General features: G+C 41.6%; 1 protein-coding gene across 1 annotated transcript in view; it reads right to left on the reverse strand.

The window, feature by feature from the left end:
• Nucleotides 1-538: 538 nt before the first annotated feature.
• hspg2 (heparan sulfate proteoglycan 2) overlaps nt 539-25,621 on the reverse strand; it is a 93,896-nt gene continuing 68,813 nt past the window's right edge. The window contains exons 48-86 of the mRNA XM_087176427.1: nt 25,559-25,618; nt 22,621-22,743; nt 22,258-22,410; nt 21,409-21,569; nt 21,088-21,165; nt 19,323-19,458; nt 19,041-19,192; nt 18,188-18,332; nt 17,450-17,593; nt 16,303-16,437; nt 16,009-16,190; nt 15,669-15,864; nt 15,295-15,474; nt 14,874-15,134; nt 14,547-14,709; nt 13,762-13,859; nt 13,393-13,659; nt 13,184-13,296; nt 12,881-13,028; nt 12,667-12,783; nt 12,477-12,494; nt 11,045-11,129; nt 10,771-10,915; nt 10,584-10,686; nt 10,377-10,486; nt 10,178-10,286; nt 9,971-10,069; nt 9,613-9,834; nt 9,242-9,486; nt 8,967-9,138; nt 8,511-8,633; nt 8,111-8,167; nt 6,385-6,460; nt 6,186-6,264; nt 5,696-5,743; nt 5,257-5,327; nt 5,069-5,152; nt 4,336-4,439; nt 539-3,376 (exon numbers count right to left, since the gene is read on the reverse strand). Of these exons, the coding sequence (XP_087032553.1) occupies nt 3,204-3,376; nt 4,336-4,439; nt 5,069-5,152; nt 5,257-5,327; nt 5,696-5,743; nt 6,186-6,264; nt 6,385-6,460; nt 8,111-8,167; nt 8,511-8,633; nt 8,967-9,138; nt 9,242-9,486; nt 9,613-9,834; nt 9,971-10,069; nt 10,178-10,286; nt 10,377-10,486; nt 10,584-10,686; nt 10,771-10,915; nt 11,045-11,129; nt 12,477-12,494; nt 12,667-12,783; nt 12,881-13,028; nt 13,184-13,296; nt 13,393-13,659; nt 13,762-13,859; nt 14,547-14,709; nt 14,874-15,134; nt 15,295-15,474; nt 15,669-15,864; nt 16,009-16,190; nt 16,303-16,437; nt 17,450-17,593; nt 18,188-18,332; nt 19,041-19,192; nt 19,323-19,458; nt 21,088-21,165; nt 21,409-21,569; nt 22,258-22,410; nt 22,621-22,743; nt 25,559-25,618 (5,135 nt within the window). The 3' untranslated portion in view covers nt 539-3,203. The remainder of the gene's footprint in view (nt 3,377-4,335; nt 4,440-5,068; nt 5,153-5,256; nt 5,328-5,695; nt 5,744-6,185; nt 6,265-6,384; nt 6,461-8,110; nt 8,168-8,510; nt 8,634-8,966; nt 9,139-9,241; nt 9,487-9,612; nt 9,835-9,970; nt 10,070-10,177; nt 10,287-10,376; nt 10,487-10,583; nt 10,687-10,770; nt 10,916-11,044; nt 11,130-12,476; nt 12,495-12,666; nt 12,784-12,880; nt 13,029-13,183; nt 13,297-13,392; nt 13,660-13,761; nt 13,860-14,546; nt 14,710-14,873; nt 15,135-15,294; nt 15,475-15,668; nt 15,865-16,008; nt 16,191-16,302; nt 16,438-17,449; nt 17,594-18,187; nt 18,333-19,040; nt 19,193-19,322; nt 19,459-21,087; nt 21,166-21,408; nt 21,570-22,257; nt 22,411-22,620; nt 22,744-25,558; nt 25,619-25,621) is intronic.

The raw sequence follows: 25,621 nt of genomic DNA on the forward strand, positions 1-25,621 counted from the left end.
CCCTTCCAACCCCCTGTGGCTAAAAGTGGTCCCTCTAATCTGGTTACATAACTGCTGCATGAAGTTATTAATATAAACTACTGTTAGATAACTGAATACAGAATACACATGTACACAGTTTTGCGTCAGTACCAACAACTCATCTGACACGTTAACCTACTTAACCTTTTCTTCTTTCTTAAGACTTCTTGTTTTATCTGACATTCGCTTTACCTGATGTTTTGCTTATCCACTGCCATGGTAACTTGAATAAATACAGCAGGCTCTGTAAGATGAGAGTACTGTACCCCTTGGACAGGTTTATTTTAGCAAACTTGGGTGTAACCGCGACATGGGAACACTGGGTCTTGACTTTCTAAATAGAAAGTGTAATCGGCCTCTCTTCAGGGACCGGGTTAAAGGCTTACCTGCACAATGGATCATTTGGGAACAATGATGTGATTTGGTGCAAAGAATGCTCTATATAAACCCACCTCGCAGCGCAGAGCAGACAACAGTAAATACCGGTTAGAGAAAAGAAAACTCACGAGATTACAAATAGCACATGAATTTTGTTTTTAATTAAGAAACACCAAGGGTGAGGGGAGTGTCTTTTCAACACTGGAAATGGAACAGTCAGGTTGTCCTGACGTGGACAATATATTTCATCTGGTACAGTTTCATTCATTTGACTGAGTGATTCGCTTTTTTTTTTCTGCCATTCAGAAGTGAAACAGTAAAATTAAAAAAAAAAAAAAAAAAAAAAATCTAAGTAAAAACTGCCATTGTTACTAAAAGTGCACCTTTCATATTTTGTAATGGCGTGAAAACAAAAAGCAGTGGCAGTTTCTTGACAACTTAGCATCAGTGTACAGTGTATATATGAAAATCCAGTTCAAGAGCAGATACACAAAAAGGTGCCCCGACGAGGAGCACACACTCTACCCTACTCTGCTTCAGTGTCCTCAACATGGAGCACAGGATTGGCTCTTTTCAATCCACATGTTCATGATGACACCATTCTGAGTAAATAAATAACCCATTCATTGTATTAGGAGCCTAAGATTTTTTTTTCTTCTTTCATCGAGTGAATAATAAGACCAGTTTCCAACCATATGACCAGGCAGCTCCAGTCAGGTATTACACATGAACCTTTCATGATACTTCATTGGGGTGATTTCTGAAAGAACTTACTAGGTGGGGGGGAGGGGGAGGGGGCATATTCAAACATGAGGGGAAAAACAAGGGGATGTGGGAGGCAATACACAATAACCAGAGGAAAGAAAATAGCAAGCTTCTGTGATTGTTCTAAAACAGCAGAATCAAAGTGTCGAAAAACAGAAGCCATGAAAAAGAGGAAAAGGAAAACAAACAAAAGAAAAAAAAAACATAAAATAAATAAAAAATGAAGCAACTCTAGGTGAAAGGATAGTGCTCATTTTTTAAGGATATTAATACAAATATTTTAAGCTTACAAAAATGAGAAGGAAAAAAAAGATTTTTGAACCCCAAAGTGATCGTGCCGTTGTGGTTTTTGTGGTGTGGTCGACTAAAGGCGGGGGTGAGCATGCTTTGTTTGAGCTACACTACCGGTCGCAGCACTTTTAACTGGAGGCTTCGACTGCGCCCCCCACATGACTTAACACTTTTTTATTATTATAACTGTGTCCTGCTGCAGAGAAAACAACCTACAGAACCACGGAGCCTTCAGAGTTTTATAGCTTCCTGAATTGTCACTAAAGCTACCAAACCTGAAAATGAAGTTACATCTTGAGGCAGTTCTGGATTGAACCTCCTGAGGAAATGGATAATGACAAAACACACAGACACACACACACACACACACACACACACACACCTGACTCCATATTGGGGCTTAAAGTAGAGTAACCTGTGAGAAATGGAAAGGGCTGAGACATACATAACGAGCAAATTTACTCATAGCAAACACACTCATTCTCAGTTGATACAGATATCTACCTGACTGGCAGTTTTACACATGAAACAATATCTTCAACAACCACACATTAAAAAAAATTACACCCTTCTCTTGCTTTTTTGAGATCTACTCAATCATATAAGGCTGTGGAGGCAACAAATCATGCCGTATCATCATAAACTCAACCTCAAATGCCATGCATATTAACAAATGTGACACTAGTGGAGACCTTTTTTAGAGAGTTTTCTTAATCTAAAGTAACCAAATACAAAAAAAACCCCCAAAAAAAACAAGGCAGACAGGCAACCTGTATATGACTATGTGCTGTATCTTCATGTCTGACGTTAGCACCAAGGTTTCTTTCTTTTTCGTAAAAAAAGAGAACAAATACAGACACAGAAGACACACCGGCGCTGCGAGTGTCGTGTGAAGCGGAACAATTCAGCCGAGTTAAAGCAGCAGCACTTGTGTAACATTTGCGGTAATTAATGTGTATTTTAACGACCTGAGTTGTGTACTGAAGCTGCATGTGACCGTGACTGTGTGTGTGTATGCTCCTCTCCCAAAAGACTGTAAGCATGCTCGCGCAAAAAAAAAAAAAGTTCCTCTACAGAAGTGAAGAAAGAAGGCCTAAACGTCTTCAAGTATTAATACAGTTAGGCCTATTAAAAAAAGCCCTGGACACACAGTATTAGAACCCAGAATAAACTCTAGGAAAGTTGAAGAGCAGTTATGGTTAGTTTGCATGTTTCCCCCACAAATATAATATATATATTCATATGTATATAAATAAAAATTCAGTGCTGTAAAAACATCTCCAACTCCATAGGATCTGACCCATCGTAGAAGGCCTAATATGTTTTACTCTTACTCTTCTCATGACTAAAACTACTGCTGGAAGTATGTAAACTGTACTGGTTCTCCTGTGTTAATAGTCCTTCATTGAGAATACAACACTGAGGAAGAGAAGACTTGTTAATATCGTTTCAATTTTTCTCTCTTTTTTGGTTTTACTGCACACAGAGAAACGAATCCTGTTGTGTCATCTTGTTTTTGTTTGTTTTTTTTGTTATTTTTTTGGTAGCAGCAAAGCACCAAGTTTGTCAGGCTCTATGTGTATAAGTCTCTCTGTGTGAGTCTGCTGTGTGTGTGTGTGTGTGTGTGTGTGTGTGTGTGTGTGTGTGTGTGTGTGTGACATCACTCCATAGTCTCTGCGTGTGCATGTGTGTGTATGGGTGTTTGTGTGTGTGTGTGTGTGTGTGTGTGTTGGCGTGTGTGCTGCGGTCTATGAAGAGCACGGCTGCACGTTGATGCCGTGGGCTGCGTGGGATTGCAGGTCGATGGCCTGGGCCGGCTGCTGGCCCGGCCGGGCGTTCATCAGCGTCAGGTTCCTCACGCAGCCCGTCATTCCTGACAAAAACTTGCCTCCCGTCATAGCAGCCATGTCTGGGGCTCCACCTGTCACATGAGAACACACACACACACACACACACACACACACACAATAAACATGTAGTAATAGAATTTTTCTTTAGACATTTGGACCTACAGAACAGGTTTTAGACTAAATAAATGACTGAGATAACTAAAAATGTACAATAAGATATTACATACATATTCATTTTCTATAGTGAGAAACTCTTTTAATTTGTTCTGAAGCTATTACACTGACAAAGCAGTATAACTGAATACATCACATGGCTAACTGCACTTGAATATGAAGCCAATGTTATGACCACCTTCAAAATGGTGTCCGTGAACTTCCAAATAGACCAGCGACAATTTGCTGTGTGTTACAAGATCCTTTTAACGTTATAACATTTTTCATCTAATTATGACATATTTTATCATTATTACTGGAAACCTAAATTTTTCTCTTTTTTAACTTTTGTTTTTGCTTTCATTTGATTGTGGCGGTAGAAATACAGTACAGACAGGAAATACGGAGGGAAGGAGAAAGGGGGGATATGACGTTGTGGATATGTGGTATATGGGAGCGGCTCAAGAATGTTTTCTTGTAATAACAACATCACAAAACTTTGTTGCATTTCACAAAACAAAAAAACAACCAATCTTCTAAGAACAAACTGTGCTTGTTCGAACACAATAACGTGGCCTGTTGTTATAATAACACTTCTGTACAGTGTTAAAGCAAGCAATACACTGTATAGCATGCAGGGCAGTATATGGATGATTAACATTAAGTGTAATGGCTGATAGCCCCACATATTGCTCTACTGATGTAACTTTTTTGTTAAAGGAAAATAATGTACGCTTTGTATTTATTATTTATTTAATTCAACTATTTATCATCTAACTAACAATATTACTTATCAGTATTTTCATATATATTTTTGACTTAATTGTGACAACTAAATTTTGTCTGTTTCTGGACTCCAAACTTTCACTCTACTCACCAAGGTATACACTGCCTTTAGTGTTGACCATGAGGCTCTTGCCTTTAGACTGTCCATGTAGTGCGGCTCCTCCATCAATCTGGATATATCCATCTTTTCCAGTTCTACGAAAAAAAAAACAGCACAAGTCAACAAAAGAACTAAATACACGTTACCCAGGAAATAGTTGACACTACATGTTAATGTCATAGCAAGAAAAGCATATTTGTATTTAATGACATTTCCAGCTTTGCTTTTCCTGCTTTGACAGGTGAAAATGTTTGCTGTGAAAAAAAATAATCTGATATCTGATATTGTATTTGATATGCCAGAGGAAAAACAGACAACATAAATCCAAGCAGCTCTTATGGAATTTCATGCTTGTATGGCACATTGTTTCATAATAAGAATTAAAATAAAGAAATAAAAAGAACTATAGCAGTATGTAGTTTGCATTACTTCTGACAATATCTCAAAGCATACTGGGGTATTCTGATGATGTGTTTTTCCTGTTTTCCATTCAGTAATCCAGCACAATGAGCATCATGCCTGCTTCTGTTGTTGTAAATAATTGTAATATGGATGTAAATGCACAAATATTTAAAAAATCACTGCACAACGTTGGTCACCTGTTCGCACTTTTCTGGTTATAACACTTAATCATCTGAAATCTCACCTAAAGTTCCAACAAACATAAATGTTTGTATATACACTGTGAAATCAAAGGACTGCAGGATATAATATATAATCATACCTGACTGCTGTGATCTTGTGCCATTTCCCATCGTTGATAGACCTCTGGGACAAGATCTGTGCCTCTCCGCTGCCCAGCTGGTAACTGGATATTGTACAAATCATGAGCATTACTACAACATGAATTTAAGCTGAAAATAATATTCATCCAGATATCAACAGAACCTCAGAATTACAGGGGTAAGTCACCTAAAAACAAGATGTCCGTTCTGCAAGCCGAGACTAATGAAGTCCTTGCCTCTGCCGTGTTCTCCGAGTTCCTGGAAATAAACATGTTTAGTCAGCAGAGGAAAAAGATGCTGCGTGTCTGCATATTATAACTATTGACCAATGACCAGCTGCTTTGTGGTAATATTCCACATCAAGTGCTACAAAAGCAAGCATTATTTACTGAAGTCAGATCGTTCCCAACAGTATGTGTATAAGTGTGACATAAAGTCTTCCATGCAAAATAACAATGACAAAGAAGCCATGATGCACATCGTGCAATACAAACACAGATACCTTTTTATTTCATCATGTATTTCAAATCAAGTACAACTGTTCAAGCATACATGTTCTTTTCTTGAAAATGCACGTTATGAGACATGCCAAATAAATAAAGAGTGTCTTGTGTATGAGTCGATACCTTTTTACTAGCATGCACCTTTCGCAAATTGCGTGCGCCATTGGTCTCCTGAGGAAAACGGAGGATGAGTTAGAGAAGCAACATGCACTTATTTAGTGGTGTCAGATAGAGCCAGGCTTGCAGCCAACATGCCCAACAAAGTCACAGCCTGAGCGGCACAAGTATGAATTAGACAGTGTGATGGGGAATGCTGCTTGACAGCCAGTGAAACATGGAAATTAAAGAAAATGCAGTATTGTTTCAGTGATGTATTGATGTTGACGTGTAAGTCTGAAAGTCGCATTGAATGTTATGAGAACATTAATGAGTGTCACTTCTTCACAGTTGAGGTAGTGGTGATGGTTAAGAGTGTTGATGTGCAGTAGCAAAGTTTGGGTGAGGATTAAGAGGTGGAAGGGAGGGATATGTGAGTATTAGGTTTAAGATTTGGATTAAACCATGGCTCAGTCCTATAGATAAGTCTAAAGACATGAGCAGGACCAGGACTTACCACTCCCTGCCATAAGATCAGACCCTCAGAGGAGCCAGTGTTGATCTCCAGTTCGATGGTCTCTGGTGAGTCATGGGCACTGAAAGAAAAAAATAACAAATAAGAAAAAAATAACACTAATGTTACTTTTGAGGTATTAACTCCTAATAATACACAAATTATAAGAGCAAAACAATGTTGAAAAGCAAACTGCACTTGCCTTCTCGGGAAAATGGATTTAGGAAGGGCAATGTATCCATCATTGTGGAAATGAGCTGCATATTGGTAGGGTGAATCTACAAAAAAAAATGCAGTAAAATACAAATTAAAACAGTATTCAGATTATAGTAAGGCTGCTGTGAACTTTCATCCTCACTGTTATGGTGCCCTCCAGTGGCGAAAGCATGGAAGAAACCCTGGTAAGACAGGCTTGGTTAGACAGCATTCATTAACAAAAAGAAGTATTCTTTCACTGACACCAGAATTGTCTTCAATTTGTTGGTGGTGTGGAACTATGAAACTTTTGAAAGAACAAATAAAATATTCTTACTCTTACAAATAAAAAGTTGAATTCTTAAGAAATACATACATACATGCTCAGTGAAATACACCTAGAAATTTTGCTGCTACAGGCTCATTTGGTCTTTTATGACCAGTTGCTTGTGGTTAATGTTAGCTAATGTTAGCAAAGAACCTTCGATAGACATTGCTGTGTAGATGGTATTACTGATTTTTTTTTTTTTGCTGACCTTATTACTCTGTGCTTGTGCTACTGTTACAATTTCAGCATGTCACAGATAAAAATTTAGCATGTCAGAGATTGTTTTAATTTTTTGATAAAATATGTGCAAAGTTAAACTGTGACATGCTAAAACATAGCATTGCAGTAGCACAAATAAAGAAAGACTATAAAGTCCGCAAACTAAGTCAGTTAAGTGTTGGGTTACAAAGTTGGGTCTAAAGTTTGCTAACGTTACCTACTTTAAGCTAGTGGTTATATCACACCAAGTAAGCCTGTAACAGCAAAACCTTTGAATGTACTGAAATGAGCAAAGGTGTGTTTTATTGCTTAGAAATTAAATTCCCATTTGTAAATGTAAGATTATATTATTTCTTCTCTCAAAAGTCTAGTAGTTTCACTTTAAATACATACATACATCATAATCCTAAATTTCAATACAAAAAAAAATCCCCAGTACAACTAAACTGCATGATGCAGTCTCATTCGACAGTCCTCACCAACACATGAGCAAGTTATTTGTCATTCTCCTCACACTCCACACCATCTCTGACCTTCCGCAGAGATGGGACTGAACTCATGAACCGTGACTCCATGCACAAATAACACATTAAGTAGAAAATATGCTTGAAACACATCTCAACTCACCCAAACAACCACCACACTGTGGTTTCAACAGACACTTGAAGTTGTTAGTAACAGCACAAATGTGTTGACATAGAGCAGATTTAATGTTCTGACTTGGGACAGTTTCTGTGAGTTTTGTTCTTGTTGTATAGACAGGCAGTTTTGAAGTAGACGGAAAAAAAAGATTTTATGTTGTGAGTAGCCATCTTACGGGCATTGACGTAATGATAGGGAAAAGGAAAACAAGGGGAATTCCACATTCTAGCATTTCCAGTTTTAATACGGTGATATGGTGTCATGGGTCCAAAACAGGAAGAAGAAATCAGTTGATCTCCCAACTGCAGTCTATCATCCTATTACCTTTTAGTATAGATGCAGAATTCCCCTCTCCCAACTTTCCAGAGGGCACAAGAGCCTCAGTTGCCAGTTGAGTACAGACGCATGTTTGGTTTTTTGCGTTTATGCGCGAACACGTGTTAGGCGATAGACAGATCAGGTTGAGCTCGGAAGGTACACGAGGCCCCTTCAGCCCCTGTTAGTCACGGTCGTGTCAGGCAGACTGAATGTTAGGATACTGTACCATTTGCCTCGCTAACTTCCAAATTCCACAGGGCCTCGGGGAAGCTGGAGACCTGGCCTGTATGTGCAGGATATAGCCATGAGAGCGCAGGGGTAAGACACAAGTAATCACTTAGGGTTAACCCTCCCAGCAGGCACTGCCATGCTGGGAGTGAACTGTTTGATGTAAGAGGGGCTTCATACTGTGGAGAATGTGAGTCGTATGGGTTTGTTTCTGGCTTTATGTGCAGTGTTTCTGCTTTGAAGATGAATATCTTTGTCTACAGCAGGTGTATGCTCTAAGTAACGTGTACTACAAGGACACATATGCTTTGCTTTTAGACTAACTGGCTGCTACTGACATTGGGTCATTATAAATTTGGGTTTTGGTACACATGGTAATGATCATAAGCAATACTTACTTTCTTCACAGTTCAAGCCTGTGTAGCCAGGTGCACACACACACTGACCGTCGACACAGCTGCCGCCATTCTGGCACTGAAGGTTGTTCTGGCACACATCTTTCACCACCTCGCACCGCTCACCTGCAGGGTCACATACCAGTCATGGCTCAGGGGTGAAAGGTCAAGGGTCAAGTTCACACCAAAGGCAGGGTGAGTTCATAGGGGTTTGGAGATTGTTTTTGGCTTTTTACCAATTTTAACTGAAAATTACTGAGATTTTTTTTTCATCATGTTTTATGTCACAATGCATCCACATGCAAAAAGAAGCTGATTTGAACAGTTTGTCATAGAGGAGGTCATCTTGGGTAAATACAGCTCGAAAAATGAAGTGAAAAATCTGCCAAAATTCACCAGTATACAGAATGTTGCAGAATGATTATAGTCGCAAATGCCACCAGGACTTTGAGCACTAACCTTCAAATCCATCCCTACAGAGGCACTGGTACTCATACTCAGCACTCGACATGCAGTGACCACCGTTCAGACAGGGCCGGCGGTCGCAGGGGCTGTTGTCCACACACTTGCGGATAGATCTGCTTTCTGTAAAGCTGTAGGACAGATCCACCTTCTTGTTGTTGATAGAAACCTAAGCGGGCAGCAAAGGAGACAAGTTTAAGCTACAGGCTACAAGAAAACGTTTATAACCTTTGTTTTATTTCCTTTTTTTTTTTAGCACAGAGAGATCTCACCTCTCCTATACATCCCTGAAACAATTCGCTGATATTTGCAGGCTTAGGCAGGATGTCCATGTTGGGGACTCCTCCCAGGTACATGGGGGTGTGGATATTAAGGCCCTGGGCTTTTCCTGGAGATGTCTTCCTCTCCACTTGGCCTTGGTCGACCCTCAGGTGGCCGGCCCTCTTGTTCCGCTCGGCCACGACTCTGTGCCACTGGCCCAGAGAGACTGGCTCAGCACTGAGAAGGATTGCTTGGCCTGAAAATGAAGATAGGTCAACAGATATTTTACTTGCTCTGACAATTTACCTAACAAACAGGGATGTAGTTGTACTAGGGTTAGATGTAGAGAAATTCAGTTTTGCACAGTTATAGTCAACTTCACCTGTGCCCAGTTCATATCTGAATTCCACATGTCCGTCCACCATGGAGATGGCGACAAAGTCCTCCACCTTCATTTTCTTCCCACCACAGAAGAACATCAGGCCGTCTCTATCCACCGGCTTGAACTCCAACTCAACACGCAGGTCATCGTGGATGTTGGTCAAAGGGGGATAGGCTATGTATGACTCCTCCCCATCAAACAGTGGAGTGGTCACCAGTTCTCCTAGTAAGGGCAAAGGAGGAGGAAAATGCATCAAGATTTAGTTTGTTGAGGAATATTAACAGGACATAAGAGCTGGAAAATACCTAAAACTATGTCATGTTTATGGGAGGTGAGGGTGATTGATTTCCTGTCTTACCATCCATGCATTTGTTTCCAAACTTGCCAAGATGGCAGCGGCAGTCGTAGCCCAGGCCATTCAGGCGATTGATGCAAGTGGCGTCCGGTCCGCAGGCCTCTGTTGTGGTGATTCAGGTAACAAAAGGTCAAGAGACCGTTTCTCTTATCTACTGGTATAAAGCTACCCTGTAATTACTTTAATTTGGCTGTGGAGATTCAAATGTACCTGAGTGACAGTGCAGGGATGAGTGGTGCTGGCAGTTGCTTCCGGTGAATCCTCTGGGGCAGCTGCACTTATACAAGCTGGCATCCGAGTCCTCACACCTGCCGCCATTCTGAATTACATGAGAGAAATCTTATTGATATTAAGGAATTAAACACAGACCAGTCACTACAAATACATTGAATGGATGGATGTAACTGACCTGGCATGGGTGATCTTTGCAGGTGGGACAGTTGCTGACGCCAGTAGAGCTGCGGTCCAGATCTTTGAAGATGACTTCCTCACCCTGGATGACTAGCTGACGGATACAGCCTGCACAGTACCAATATTCAGCGATGACAATTCAGCACACTCAGAAAAAAATGTTTTCTCTATACTATATTTCTATCCTTTCTGAGTGACGTCTTACCAACAAACCCGGTCTTAATGCCAGCGGTTTTGGCGAGGAGTGTGTAGTTAGGGTATCCACCCACATGCAGCTCCTCATTCAGATCCAGACCCTGGAACTTGCCCTGAGGAGAGGAAATGAGCATTTACTGTATGAATCACTGAGTTCATGAAACACAAATGGGTGGGAGAAGGAGTTACGTAAGTACCTGTGAGCTGCCGTTGATGGGCTCCCCTCCATCTACAATAATGTAGCCCAGGGTGTGGTTGCGATAGAGCTCGACGGTGTGAAACTCTCCCAGTTTGATAGGGTTGGGGTCACGTATACTGGCCATGCCGGAGCCCACGTCAAACCTGAGACAACACAACAGATTTTTAAAAATGATGATCATCGACAGGCTTCATGATGCTGTATTTTCACTTTTTCATTTTTTGTATATACAAGTCATTTAGAACTTTAAAGAATATAAAGTATAAACCGACCTGAACTCCAAGCGACCGCCCACAAGTCCCAGAGAGATAAAGTCGGCTCCTGTGGTCCTCCTCTGGCCATTGTAGAGGATCATACCTACACCAAAAAAACAGGGTTAGTGAGAACTACTACGAATGTGATCCTAGATCACCATACAATAATATCCATCTTAACAACTCAATAAATCTGCCAGTTTTATTATAGTAATCAAGCAGAATCTTCCACAAGTTTTCTTTTTGTCACAAGACAATGCAACTGATTTTTCTAACATTCATGAACTAATCATTTGATCCCAGTGGTAGAATTTGTCACTCAAGAAAATCAAGATTTTACACTATATAAAATATATGGATATATATATATTTATAAGTGGAAGTGACTTGTTATGATGGACATTGCTTGTAATGGAGTCATTAACATACAAGATAAAATCTTTAACGGTAAAGCAGCATGCTATGGCGAGGCAGGTTTAAAGCCAACTGAAGCCAGATTATAACCTGCTATCCGACCATTGGGCTGCCAAGTGCAACCAGTTAGATTTATACTACTAGTCCTCGCTTTTCTTTCTCCACATGCTGGATATTTACATGCTTACACGAGCCACACAGGCTCACGGGGAAGTGGGAACATGCCCTCTTTCACATCTATTTGTCTATTTCTAGCTCTGATCACGAGAGAGAAAGCAGTCTGCATAAATGTGCAACACAGTTGATTTGAAGTGTAAGTAAGATTACCCGGGATGTGCTGCACATATTTGTGTCAGACCTTTAAATTAATATCATCAAGTCAAATAGCTTTTGCAATGAATTTGTAGCTTTTTTCTGCAGTTTGTTACCTGATGGACTGAGTGGCAAAAATCCAAACAGTCACAGATAAGTTGTGAGTCAAAGAAAAATATTAAACTGTTAATATAAAGAATAACAGCCATATATTTTCCTTTGTTTCTTTTCTATTTTGCTCTAATGTCTCCACAAACTGCGGGTAGGTTAGAAAAAAATAGAAAAGCCAATTACTACTTGCAAAGGCTATTTGTGTTTCCTCTCGCTCACTTGGAACTGTACTGAAGCTTAAATAAGACACGTGTGTAGCATTGCATTTATATAGTTGTAGCATAGTATATGGGCTGTGATTCGAAGCAGCAGTTCTGCTCCCTAGGCAGCGCAGAAGCTGATAAAGTAGGGTACGAAGTAAAAGGAGATTTATAACCAAGCTTTTATTAAGCCGATGACTGTAATACTCCTAAAAGTGGCTTTGTGATCATGACCGAACAGCCTGTACAGTAAAAAAAAAACGTAGGCCATGCACCACACTGCATCTCTTTCACAGCCCCTAAATCTGCTCTGAGCTGGATGCATTATGTGAAAGTCTGATGCAGCCAAAAAGAAAGCAGCGCTGCCAACATCAGCCTTGAGCTCCTTGTGGTTCTCAAGCACTGAGACTCACCAGCGTACAATATGAGACCTTCCCACCACGTGGGTGAGAGGGAGAGGTGAGGGAGAGAGGGGAGGGGACACAAGACGCAGTAAAAATTATACATGAGGAAATATGACATATAGATTACTGCACTGCAAGATTCAACATAGTAGAATGTACAATTAAACTGTCAAGAAGATTTAAGGGTGTGCTTCCTTACCATCAACATTGTCTGGTCTAAAGTTGATCTTAATGCTGAAAGCCTTGTAGGCATTTTTGATGGTGGGCAGGGTGAGGTAAGACAAGGGTTCCTGGGCAAAGTACGGCATCACTCTCTCTGAAAAAGCAAACAATCTCATGGTTAAATTCAGAGAAATATGTAGTTCCTACTTAAAACCTCCGTTCCTACTGTGCTGTCCACTCCGCATACTAACCATGAACCATAAGTGTAGTAAAGGCTTCCACTTTGCCCTGTTTGTTGGAGGCGGTGCAGACATATGTCCCAGAATCGTCATGGGTGATGCGAGGGACCGTCAGCACGTTGACCTCCTGGAAACACTTGGGAGGAAGCTCTCCTTCCAGCTAGATGAAGAAATAGACACAGTAAACACAATCAGCATCAGCAAAATGTTTACTCTCTTCAAGCCAGATGAATTGGCAAGCATTTGGACTATAGACAGTTAACAGTTCTACAAATTTAAAAAAGTACTACAAGGAATTCCTAGACTGTGGTTTACCTTGGACCATTTGATTTCAGGCACAGGATATCCTGAGGCCACACAGGGCAAGACTGCATCAGACCCGACTGTCACCTCTTTTGTTTCTGGCAGTGCAGCGATTTGAGGAAGGGCTGTGCAAAGAGGCAAAGGATTTTCAACGAGGATAGTGACAAGAGATCAGTGTGTCTGGGCAAGCGCATTTGTGGACGGTTTTAAGGATTACTCACACTGAACGTTAAGGACCACTTGGGACTGTACTGAGCCTACGTCATTGGTGGCGGTACAGCGGTATTGCCCAGCGTCGGCCTCCGTCACTTGATCGATCTTCAGCATGCCGCCTTTCACCATGATGTGAGTTGGCAAAGCCCCGCCTACTTTACTCCATTTGACGGTGGGCTCCGGGTCACCGACAGCCTGGCATTCAAACTCCACAGAGTTCCCAATCATCACGGTCTGCACCGAGGTACGCACGTTGATCATCACCTTTGGCAGGGCTGTGGGGAAAAAAAGAGAAATGTGACAAAAACAGGAAGGAGTTATCTTGTGTTTGATTAAGTTGTATATACATTACTATATTTGCAGTAAATTCTACAGACCTTGGATGGTCAGTCTGGCAGTGTCCTGGGCCTGACCATACACACTGCTCGCTCTGCAGATATAAACACCTTCATTGCTCTGCTCAAGGTTCTCAATCCTACGGAGAGACATTAAATTACACATGAATACAAGTCATGGTTCAGTTTTTACTTCACATATTACACATTTAAGGAATTTTATCAGTAGATTTAAATGTTTTAACCCATTTAAAGGATAAGTCTGGTAATATTCTACATTTTTATGGCCAAAAAAGTCCATGAAAAGACCAAAACCAACAATAAATGTATCCTCCAAACAAGTACTCTCTGTGTAGCCGAAGCCTGATATAGCTTATTCCTCTGGGGCCATAGACTTTCATTGTTGTCCAACACCTATTAAAAACCCATAAGTGAGTCTCACTGTTGCACCGGATGACATGTTTAGTCACTGTAGTTTATTTTGAGTTGACCCAACGGTCACCAACCGTCCGGCTGCTAAATACTTGCTAGCTCGCCAAATCCGCAGCTGAAAATAGTCCGTTACAAAAGTGCTATTTACTCCTATTTGAGTAGCATTTGCTAAAAGCCACCGTGCTCAAATAATTTAGCATTAAAAAAAAGATTAGTATATATTAAAGATAGATATAAAATATTGTAACTAATTTCTAAAGATTTACAGCTGTAAATACAACTTGTGTTTGATGCATTTGATCCTTAAATATCATACATATCCAAACATTCAGAGCTGTTTTTGTCTTGTACTGTTGCCTATTTCCAACAACCCAGCACAGAGCCTCATGAGTCACCTGAGCACTCCATCCTTGATGTGGTGGTTTGGCGGCAGGGCGCCTCCTTCTTTCAGCCACTCAATTTTGGTTTCTATTCCACCTGCCGCTGAGCAGGTAAACTCCACAGCACTGCCCTGGGCCTTCACCTCAACCTGGGGTGACACACGCACCGCCAGAGGAGCTACAGAGGGGAACGACGGAGATGTATTTTAGTTCTTCTTGTTGAGGTGCAGGAATATCACTGCGCACACTCCTTCATGGATCTTTAGATGCTCTGACACATTTGCCAGCTATCTCTATGACATGTTAAACCTTGTCGAATCATCATATTATCAGCAAACTCACATCTGACTGTGACTTTGGCGACCACTTCACTGTTGCCCACTTTGTTGCTGGCCACACACTTGTAGCTCCCGGCATCCTCGGCAGCGGCCAGGTTGATCTGGAGATCCCCGCCGCTAACCTGAGCCCTCGGGGACAGGTTTCCATCCAGCTTGGTCCAAGTGTAGGTTAAAGGAGGAGTGCCGTGGGCCAGGCACTGCAACCTGATCACCTCGCCGACGCGCACAGCCACATCATCAGGCACAGATGTGGCATAAGGAAGAGCTAAAGATAGGAGGAAAAAAATCATTGGGTTTATTTGTTTTCTTGGGAGCAACATGAAACATGAAGAAGGAATTTCCATTCAGTGGATACTACATTTAAAAATAATAAAGCTGAATACATTTTTTTTTTTTTTTTAATGTAAAAAAACAACAACACTCACTTTCTACATCTAGCATGATGGTGACGTCAGTGGTGCCCATGTTGTTGGTGGCACTGCAGATGTATTCTCCAGAGTCTTGCCGGCCCACGTTGGGCAGCACCAAGCTGTTGTTCACCACCTTGTGTCTCCAAGGCAGGGGAGACCGCAGCTTGGACCAGGTGATTTTTGGTGAGGGGAAACCTACAGAAGCAAAGTGGAGAGCAAAACATAAATCCTTGGCTCGGCTCATTTTGAAAAGCCAGTTTCTGACTTTCATTTACAATAAAGATGTTTCTCTTTCATACAGTGAAGTGACGCGACATGAAAAACTGACACAGGAAGACAAAACATAACACATTCAAGTGAACTCAAATGACATTTTTCTCAGTCATTACCGTGGGCCTCGCAGCGCAGTGTCGCAGTCTGTCCCTCCACCACAATCATCAGCGGCTCAGGAACGGAGCCTCTGGGCACTGATGGAACTTGAGAGCCTCCCTCAACAACCACCTCTATGTTGGTCTCCGTAGAGCCCTCATTGTTGCGAGCTGTGCACACGTACGTGCCACTGTCTTCTGGACGTGCCACGAGTATCTGCACAAGAGGAAAATGGATATATTTCACTATCAAGATACAAAACAAACAAAACCAAAAAAAAAAAGTCTGATTTCAACGACCGAGTTTGAATACGAGTCTTTAAATAGCAACACAGAAGCAACAACACAACATGATCAGTACCTGCATGACTGCATTGGACTCCATGGGTACAGGGCTGCTCAGCATGGTCTTACGGTTGCTGTCCAGCCGGTGCCACGACACTGAGGGGCGTGGCTCTCCTGACGCCTGGCATTCCAGGTTAATGGGTTCGCCCACTCTGACGCGCACAGGTCCAACGGGGGTGACGGTGGCCACAGGAATCTCTGAGAGTACAGGTACAAAATACTAGTACACGACCACGTCTCTGATCAGCCACTAGAGGGAACCCTCCGTGAAGATTCCTCCTGTTTGCAACATGATGTGCATGTGACTCACCTTTGACAATCAAAGACACAATGGTGTGAGTGATGCCGAACGGGTTGCTCGCCACACAGCGGTAGGCACCGTGGTTGATAGGGCGAGCGCTGGTGATGGTGATAACAGAACCATCAGGGCCGACTTTGACATTGTCTGCAGAACAGGGGAGCAAATGCAACATTAGAGCTGCTGTAGATACCGCAGGAGACTTTTGAAGCTTAAAGGGGAGTTCAGTTTACTTGTCATGTATTGATACTGCTCAGCCTGTGAAAGCAGTTGTCTAATGTATTCTGCCGGCTCCCGGAGGAAGCTCTCTGAAGTTTTAATAAATAACCCTGTTTACGCTAATGATCTTTGCTTTGGCTTGAGATGTTGAAAAGTGTTTTTGAAGCTTAAATTTGTCTCTTTTCAGTCCTCCAACTTAATATAGGAGTGAAACTTAATTGCTGGAGTGGCTTTTTAAGACATGTTGAGTAGCTCTCAATCTTAGGTTTCAGCTAACTCTTGAAGATACTCAAAAACCGTCTAAGAGAACCTAAGCTGAAGACTTCTTAATTAAAATCTAGGAATTTTACAATGACCAGCCTTGTGCAGTCAAATTTATTTAAGCTCTTTTAGAAAAAAATGATTGGATACAACAAAGACCAGAATAAAAGCCATCATGTCATGAAATCTTACCAGATATTATTACCTCTGCCAAGGAGGTTATGTTTTTACCTGTGTCTGATGTGTTAGCAGGATTATGCAAAAAGTGCTGAACTGATTTGCACTGAACTTGGTGGGGGGGTGGGACGAGAGCCAGGGAAGAACCCATTAAATTTTGGGGGCAGACCATTTGAATTTTTTTTCTCTGAAGTCTGATGAAGTATGTCGCTTGACATTGGCCTTGGTCTGCACCCACTGAGTGCCCTTCTAGTTAATGTCATGCAAAATTGTAGTTAATGCAAAAATGTCAGTGCAAGTCTAGGAGAAAGAGATGAGAGAGAGTTCTCAATTAGTCATTACAGTCATTAAAAGAAGTAACAGAGGAGTGCTTAATGGTTGGACTGTAATTGCTTGTAAATAATGACTTCATAAAATCAGAACTCATTAAGCAGGCTTATTCCTCAGAGGCAGCTGAGCGTGTGTGTATGTGTGTGTGTGTGTGTGTGTGTGTTATTATTACCTGGCAGCGGTTGGTTGCTGGCCAGTTTCCACTCTAGTCTGACAGGCTGGGCTCCGCTGTACACCCTGCACCTGAAGCTAGCTGACTCCCCCACACGCACTGCAGCACTGTGGGGCTCAATGGCGATGATTGGACTCTGAAGACCTGCAGCAGAAATCGGCAGTTTTTTAAGGCTCTGGACAGATTTGTTCATTATCTCACTTCATTACGCTGACGTATCATTCACAGACACTTGAAGTAACAAATTGCAATCCCATGTGGCTACGGGCTTCATTGGCAGCAGTTTAAGAACTCAAACTCTTCTGAGGTCCAGGAAGGAGTGAATGAGGATGAGATCATGGGACAGTAGCGAGGAAAATCATTCAATCTGAGGTCACGCTGGGCAATACTGGAAAGCACAACTGGAAAGTTCATTCATGAAGTGAGGCAGTGTTAGTCTGAGAACAACACTCTGCCATGTAATGCCCTGCCATTAATGTGTTTCTCCCAGCCTGTGACTGATGCTGCCATCAAGTCTAATTTCCTCAGTGAGAAAGAAATGACCGTCAAAGTCAGAGTAAATTGCCCAACCTCGAGCACAGCAGAGTACAGCGGGATTAAACACATGGAAAAAGAACAAACGGGCTCTTGTGTTTATTGTGTTGCATTCTGTTGCAGTGTGAAAAACCATTTATGTAATCCACAAAGCAAGACTTGTCCACATAACATCTATGAGGCTTAAAGTGTTGACTGACTTACGTGAAGAAGATGAAGTGACAGACACAGAGACAGAGGCCTGATGGACACGAGAGCCTGGGTTTCCAGTGTTGCTCTGCACCCGACAGATATACTCTCCTGAGTCTTCTGGAGAGGCTGACAGGATCCGCAGCTGACTGCCCAGAACCTGCACAAAGGAATGGAGACCCTTACAATACTGAAAGTATTATAGCTTTTATTACTCATAATATTTCTACTGTTACCACCATTACTGCTACTCAAGTCTATATGATACTAGTTTAACCAATAATAAAGAATATGATTTGGGAATAAACAGGAAAAAAAAATACACTCTACAAAAGTGGGTTTTTAAATTAGTAAGAGGAAATACCACTCTGCAAAATACTGCATTCAAACATACAACGGTATTATCAGCAAAATTGACAAAAAAGTATCAAATATAAAAGTACTTGTTGGGCAGAGTAGCTCACTGTCAACCACTGACACATAAGCAGTATTTTAATATCACAGCTGGCTGAGGTGGAGCTAATTTTAACTACTTTATACACTGTTGGGTGGTTGAATCTATAACGATGCATCATATCATGCATCATTTATAAGTTATAAGTCTGCAAAGGAACCAGTGACTATAGTTGCGAGTTAAAAGCAGAGGATTTAGCAAAACATTTCTCTCTGAAATGTAGAGGAGTGAAAGTATAAAGTAGCATAAAATAGAAATACTCAAGTAAAGCACACATACAGTAAGAGAAGAACAGTACTTGGATAAATGTACTGACACATTCCACCAATGCTAAATAAGCTTCAAACTGCAGTGTCAGTGCTGTGCAGTGATTCTGACACAAATAACATGCATTTTCCATTTTTGTGTGATTACTTGGTGGTTGGAGGAGAGGCGTCCACTGGCTCTCGTCCAGGTGACTTGGGGAGGAGGATTTCCAGGGGCGAAACAGTTGAGCTCCAGGTTCTGGCCCTCCTGGACATCAGCTATAGATGGCTGGATGCTGACCACTGATGAGATATGGTCCGCTGTACAAACACAAACATATGCACCACATTATGTTTTCTCTAATTCAATGCAAAATATGACACCTGAAATGTTCACATTGAAACCAAATTGCAACCTCTGAGTCAATCACCAACAGTCAAGCCATCTCACCTTTGAGCACCGTCACTTTGATTGGAGCGCTATTCGAGCCAATGCTGTTGCTGCCAACACACATGTAAGTGCCTGAGTCGGACATCTTGATGTTGGGGATGAGCAGAGTGCCAATGTCGGTGCGCTCCATGCGGGCCTGGAGAGGACACGTCAGTAAGGGAGCAGATTAGAAAACCTCAATCTCAATCACATCGCCCCTTTTCCTGCCATGACACACAGCACTGAGCATTACATTTCAAAGATATGACTTACACAGATAATTATACTGAAGACAAAGTAGATCACTTACCTGTCTTGCTTCCCTTTAAACAACAGGAATATGACATTATGACATTACTAGCTAATAGCGACACAAAAGCACCACAGTGTAGATCTTACAGACAAGACAAGAGCTGTTATTGCTACAGTTCAGTAGCTCTCTAAATGGATTTTTGTTCATGATTTCTATGGCACAATACTTTGCACGTGAAACTCACTTTGTACAAAGTAGTGCCAACATCTCTATGATGATTGTTGTGGTTTTAATTTGTTAATATATCGTGATCTGTGATAATTACATGTACTACACTATTATTATCTTTATGCTAAAAGAATTAATGATTGATGATTGTAAAAATGAAGTTAGAATTGACAGTTTGTGACACATTGATTTGAGCAAGAAGATACTCAATAAGCATTAAAAAAAAAAAGAATCATCTTAACTGCAAAATCTAATCACTAGCCAGATTCGCAGAAGTCAAAAGATCCACAAATCAAATACCTCAGAGCAAATAGAGTAAAAACCCAAACCCTGCATCAATTTCAACACTCATATTTAAGAACGTTCATGTCTTTCTGTCCCATGAGTAATCAACAAGTTGATTTGTTTGTATACTACTCCACATGGCAGTCAGAGGCCCAACAAGGCTGAAAATTAGCTTTTATAAAGTTTGGAAACACCTCAGAGGGGAGGGGAATCAGGAGGGGAGGGTCTGGGGAGGGATTACTGTATCCGGGGGGTGTTGGGGCATCCATGGACAAAGCTGCTTAGCTCCGGCCCATTCAACCGTGAGGGAGGCTAAACCGAGCAGTGGCTGAGGCGGGCCTTGGCTCAATGTGTGTCTGAACCCATTGACGAGTTTTCAAAGCAAGCCGTTTGCTAGAGCATACAGAATTTCTGCGTGGTCGCACGGCAGAGCCTGGCTCCCCCTGGGAAAGGCTGACACAACGCAGTGGCTCTCTGAGGCAGAACTAAACAGGCCCCGGAGCCCTTGCCGAGCCGAGGAGGGCCGTGCAGAAACCAGACTAACACAAAAAAAACCCCTGGGGCATGGGGGCAGAGGGCTGCGCCTGGCACGGAGAAAAATATGTCTGAAATACCTACAGTACCTACTGTATACTTAGTCCTGTTAATACACTCAATGGAATGATGAGGGTCAACTGGGTGCTGAGAGCCCAAACACGTCAGGGATGGTTTTGATGTGGACAGAACAAAACAAAAGACTATGGAACACCTTCATTAATTAAACGCAACATAAAAAACAAGAACTGCATGCAAGTACACCAAGACGTCAACCAGACCCAGCTAGATGATTTTAATGTATTTGGCACCACCTCTAACGGGACTTAGTGAGCAGCTGATGTAAATTAACAGGGTTTACAAGGTGTGAATCAAGGACACGTTTGATCATGCACTTAGTCGACAATGTGTGAAGACGAGGTCAGTAGAGGACAATGGATGTGAACTATGAGACAGGACAGACAGACATCGGACAGATGGACAGACCTGCAGCTCCTCAATACGTCTCTGTAACACATCGACACTGTTGCTTTTAAACTGATGGAAACCGTGAGAGGGAATGGCCTGAGTAAACGTCAGAACAGGGTGGGATCAAAAAAAAAAGGGGAGGAGGAGACAAACAGAAGGGAGGGAAAAAATAAAGGTAAGTGGTCAAAATGCTGAAACAGTCATAAAAACTGACATAGTATGATGAAGTACCATCGGCACCGGACACACCTTGAGGTGCAAGGTAGAGATACAGATATATGTAAATCAATCCACGTTTTGGTCACCATTCAGGTACTGAGACAACAGGGGACGTCTCACCTGTGGAGGGATTTGTCCTCCATTTTTCAGCCAGGTGAGCTTCGGCGTGGGCGATCCAGATGCGCGGCAGTACAACCTCAATGTGTCGCCCTCATGGACTTCAACATTTTGGGGACTGACTTGGACTTGAGGCTGGGTGCCTAGGCCACTTGGGTTAGATTCTGACCAAAAAATGCATCGTCATTCAATGACAAAATATATTATATACACCACAACATCTTGAGCTTGACAGAAAAAAAAACAAAAATCATAACTTTGAAATGCTTAACTGTGATATGGTAAAATGTAGTGTTATAATAGCACAAACAAACAAGACTTTGGCTGACGTTAGTTATCATAAGCTACCAACTACAATACCAGACCAAGTAAGAATGTATTGAATTGAGTTAAGTGTGTGTTTTAATTATTATGAATTCAACGTTCTTTTTTTAAAAATTGCATAGTGTCACTTTAAAGCAAGAGGACGGTAAGCTAAAGAGAGCATTTAATTCCTGACCAGGTTACAAAAATGTACAAAAAGTGACGTGAGATGCTTCTGTTGTTTAAAGCTAGTTGTTTTTCAAAAAAATCATTGATCCTCTAAGAATCCATTGAAAATAGGTGGGACAGTCTCATTCTGATGGAATGTTTTTTATGGTTTTTAGAAAAAGATCTTGTGTTATTAAGTGTTGTTATGTTTTCATCTCATATGTGAGGTCCCCACGATCACCTGTTTCCATAACGTAAGGGGAAAACTTACCCTAACCTACCTAACTTAACCATAACCATTACATGTCTATCCCTAACCCTTGTCCTAACCTTAACCTAACCCTAGCATTAAATCAAGTCTTAACCCTAAACGGAGCATACTTTGTATGAAGAGGGAAACCCGCGCTGTGTGCTCGCCATGAGTGTTCAGGGCTTTGCAGGTGTACTCTCCCTCATCAGCTGGGTCCACTGCTGTGAAGGTCAGTACGCCACCTCGTATTACCGCTCTGGGACTCAGTCTGTTCCCTGGACCTCCTGTAATAATCACAGTTACACCTGGTCACTCAAGGAGAAATTTTGCACACACCGATGAATGTCTATGACTTTGTACTTAATTGAATTTCCCAGAATCTTCTCAAAAGTCTCCTTAAGTATGATTGACTAAAACAAAGTAACTGTCCACTCAAATTAATATGATATTAGCTGAACCAAATAATACAAAAGTGGAGTTTAAACTGGTCGTACCGATCCATTCGATGGCGGGGGTTGGGTTCCCAGTTACTGTGCAGCGAAACTCTGCCCTCTGGCCTTGCTGGACATTCAGTACTGAGGGAGTAATGGTGGCCACAGGTTGGGCCCCTTCACCAGCTACAAAAGTAGACACAACAGTCAAACACAGCTCAAAAAAGAGACTTCTCAGAGTGATAAAGTAAAGTGATAATGCAGACTGGTCTATTGGTAAAGTGATCGAGTGTAATGAAAACTTGTCACGACTCTCAATGCTGCTTGTGCATCATATATAAGCTGTGCGTAATGAATTGACTAGACTGTGATGGCCTCTGCCTGTGCCCCCACTGTCACCCTTGGCAGTCTACATCCTCAGAGCAGACAAAACAGATGAGATGTGGCAGACACGCCTTGGCATGGCCTCTGGGCATACCACTGTCTGCGCCAGTTTGGCTGGCTGCTAGACTTCGTATTCAATCCCGTATGATCCCAGGGTGACAGAGCAAAAGAAAGGCCTCTTTCAGTAGGCAGGGAGGAGCATGAGGCTATCTAAGCAGGCTGAAAACTTCAGAGGCTGTTGTAGCCTGGGCCGAGCTGTGACTCTCTGACCTTAGCAACACCAGTACTCCAGGGCAGAGAGCGGTTTCATTGTCCTCTGTGGGACAGACACGATGGCCGAAAGTCTACACTCAACACACGTGTAACCTCTAAGAACGAGAAATTATTTGATTATATACTGTGGGTGTTTTGAAGAATCTCTGTCATGTGTTTTGTAAGGATCTATGATGGATTGCATCAGGTGATGAAACTGAAAGGGTCGACTGACCCACATTCACTACCTCTGCTGGTAATCTAACCAAGCAGATACTTTTGGTTTCATCTTTCCAGGTTTTGACGAATCTGACTGCCTTCACCCCAGTACGCAGGTATGGAGGTGAACAGAATTTAATTGCACTGCCGAAAACAATATAAAACAATACATATACAAAAAAAAACTAAACTAAAAAGACTAATTCCCACTTTGAGCTAAATCTGATCAGCAATGCTTACATGTTTATGTTCAGCATCTTAATTTAGCATGTGAACATGCTAATTGTGACTAAACACAAAGTAGAGCTGAAGCTGATAGTGTGTCATTCATCATAAACCAAGGTATTGGAAAAATTTTTATATTTTGACCCGATGATGGTGCTAGATGAAAAATTATGGGATCAACAAAGTTATTAATTCTGAAGCAGTCATGAACTTGTGTGCCAGATTTCATGGTTGTCCATCCAATTGTTGAGAAATTTCCTTCAAAACCTAGAGGAAAAGTCAGGGGATCACCAAAATCCTTACGATAAATCATCTGGCGACCATGAACATCTGTACAAAATGTATGCCATTCTATCAAGTAGGGGTTGAGATATTTCAGATAAGTGAAAACTTTGAGTCGCTGCTGAAATGTAATAAATGAAATGTTGGGGGATAACCAAAGACAGGGTTCATCCTCTGGGGGCCACAAATGCCAGTGCAAATTGTAATGGCAATACTTCCAATAGTTGTTGAGATATTTTAGCCTGGGACCTCCACAGAACGACACTGCTAGCATGGCAGAGAATTGAGCAGTAATGTGTCTCTGCAGAAACAGGGTCACTGTTATACTTGTGATAATACGCTATTCATGCTGTCGGCAGTTTTATAGGGACGATTTCTTTTGTAGAAAGTACTTCCATCCACCTCCATTGTGTTTGCATGACAGCAAAGAGATATCTCTAAACCTGGGCAGATAAAATGAAGGTATTACCTTCATGCCTAGATACCACTGGAGGCAGTGAGGGAACATATAGTATATTTTATGATTTTTATGTATGAAGTCAAGACATTTGAAAAATAGCTCGACATTAATCTATTAATATCACATTTACCGTGTTATTCCATCTGTGTGACTCATTGAAACACTGCCCTGTCGCATTGGACACCATTCTGCTACCCGCATTCAGCTAATGATGTAATAAGGGTGTGATGGGATGTATTAAGCACAGTATGATGTTTGAAGCCCAGATGACAGCATGTTTCCAGAGGAGAAGAAGTAAAGAGCAGAGTACAAAGAGAAGGAGGAAGGAACATCTCTTGTCTCTGAATGTGGAGACACTGTCGCACAAAATCAAACTGTAAGCATCTAGCACCTGATAATGGAATAACTGCCAGACTTAATCATTTGGCAAGATGAAACAAAATGTCTCTTTTTATGGGTTAAAGAGCGATTAAATTCCCTAGCGTAAAATGGAAAGTTGCTGGATAATATAACCCCATCAACTTAAAGTGAAGTTTTATTATGTCATAGATTTTTATATAACAAATTAATTCATGAAAAAAAACAGGCTTTTTTGACATATTTGTCCAAATTAGAGTGACATTTTCCTACAATATCAGAGTAATCAATAATTCAATTATTTGTCATCTACAATATGAGCTCTGTGAAGTGCAACTTTTACAGTTCGGACTGTTTGCAATAATAGACAGATGCCTCAACATTCATAAGGAACTGCCCGCAAGAATTAACATGCACTTTTTCCTGCAGTGATGGACCCCGATGAACCCGAAGAGCCAGCTGGGAGCCAGTAATGCTCATGTACAATCTTATAAGCTTCGTCTCTAACAAGGACAGGAACATGATAACTTATATAATAAAATACTGAAAACAAATATCCATCTTTAGATCTGGATTCAACTAAAGATGATGAACTGACAGGACATTAGACAACACAGATGCTCTGGGCCATCGTGTGTGTGAATGTGAGTAAAGGGGGTGTTTCTCAGAGCTGCTTGGTTGATTGTACATGGGCGCTACCAGGCCTCCAGTCTATCCATGCTGCGGAAGGTGAAGTGCATGCATGACACGTAGAGGGAGAGGCCGGGTCTGCCTCCCCAGTATAGCCCGGCAGAGAGGAAACTGTGCCCATGTGGAACTTACGCTTTCTGTGTCCTTCAAACATTTCATAGGCTGTGTAAAACATCTGAGTCTGTGAGGCCTCTG

The sequence above is a fragment of the Seriola lalandi genome, unplaced genomic scaffold, assembly GCF_002814215.2.
Source record: "Seriola lalandi dorsalis isolate HSWRI2012SDOR001 ecotype SW California unplaced genomic scaffold, Sedor1 jcf7180002054554, whole genome shotgun sequence".
NCBI lineage: Eukaryota > Metazoa > Chordata > Actinopteri > Carangiformes > Carangidae > Seriola > Seriola lalandi.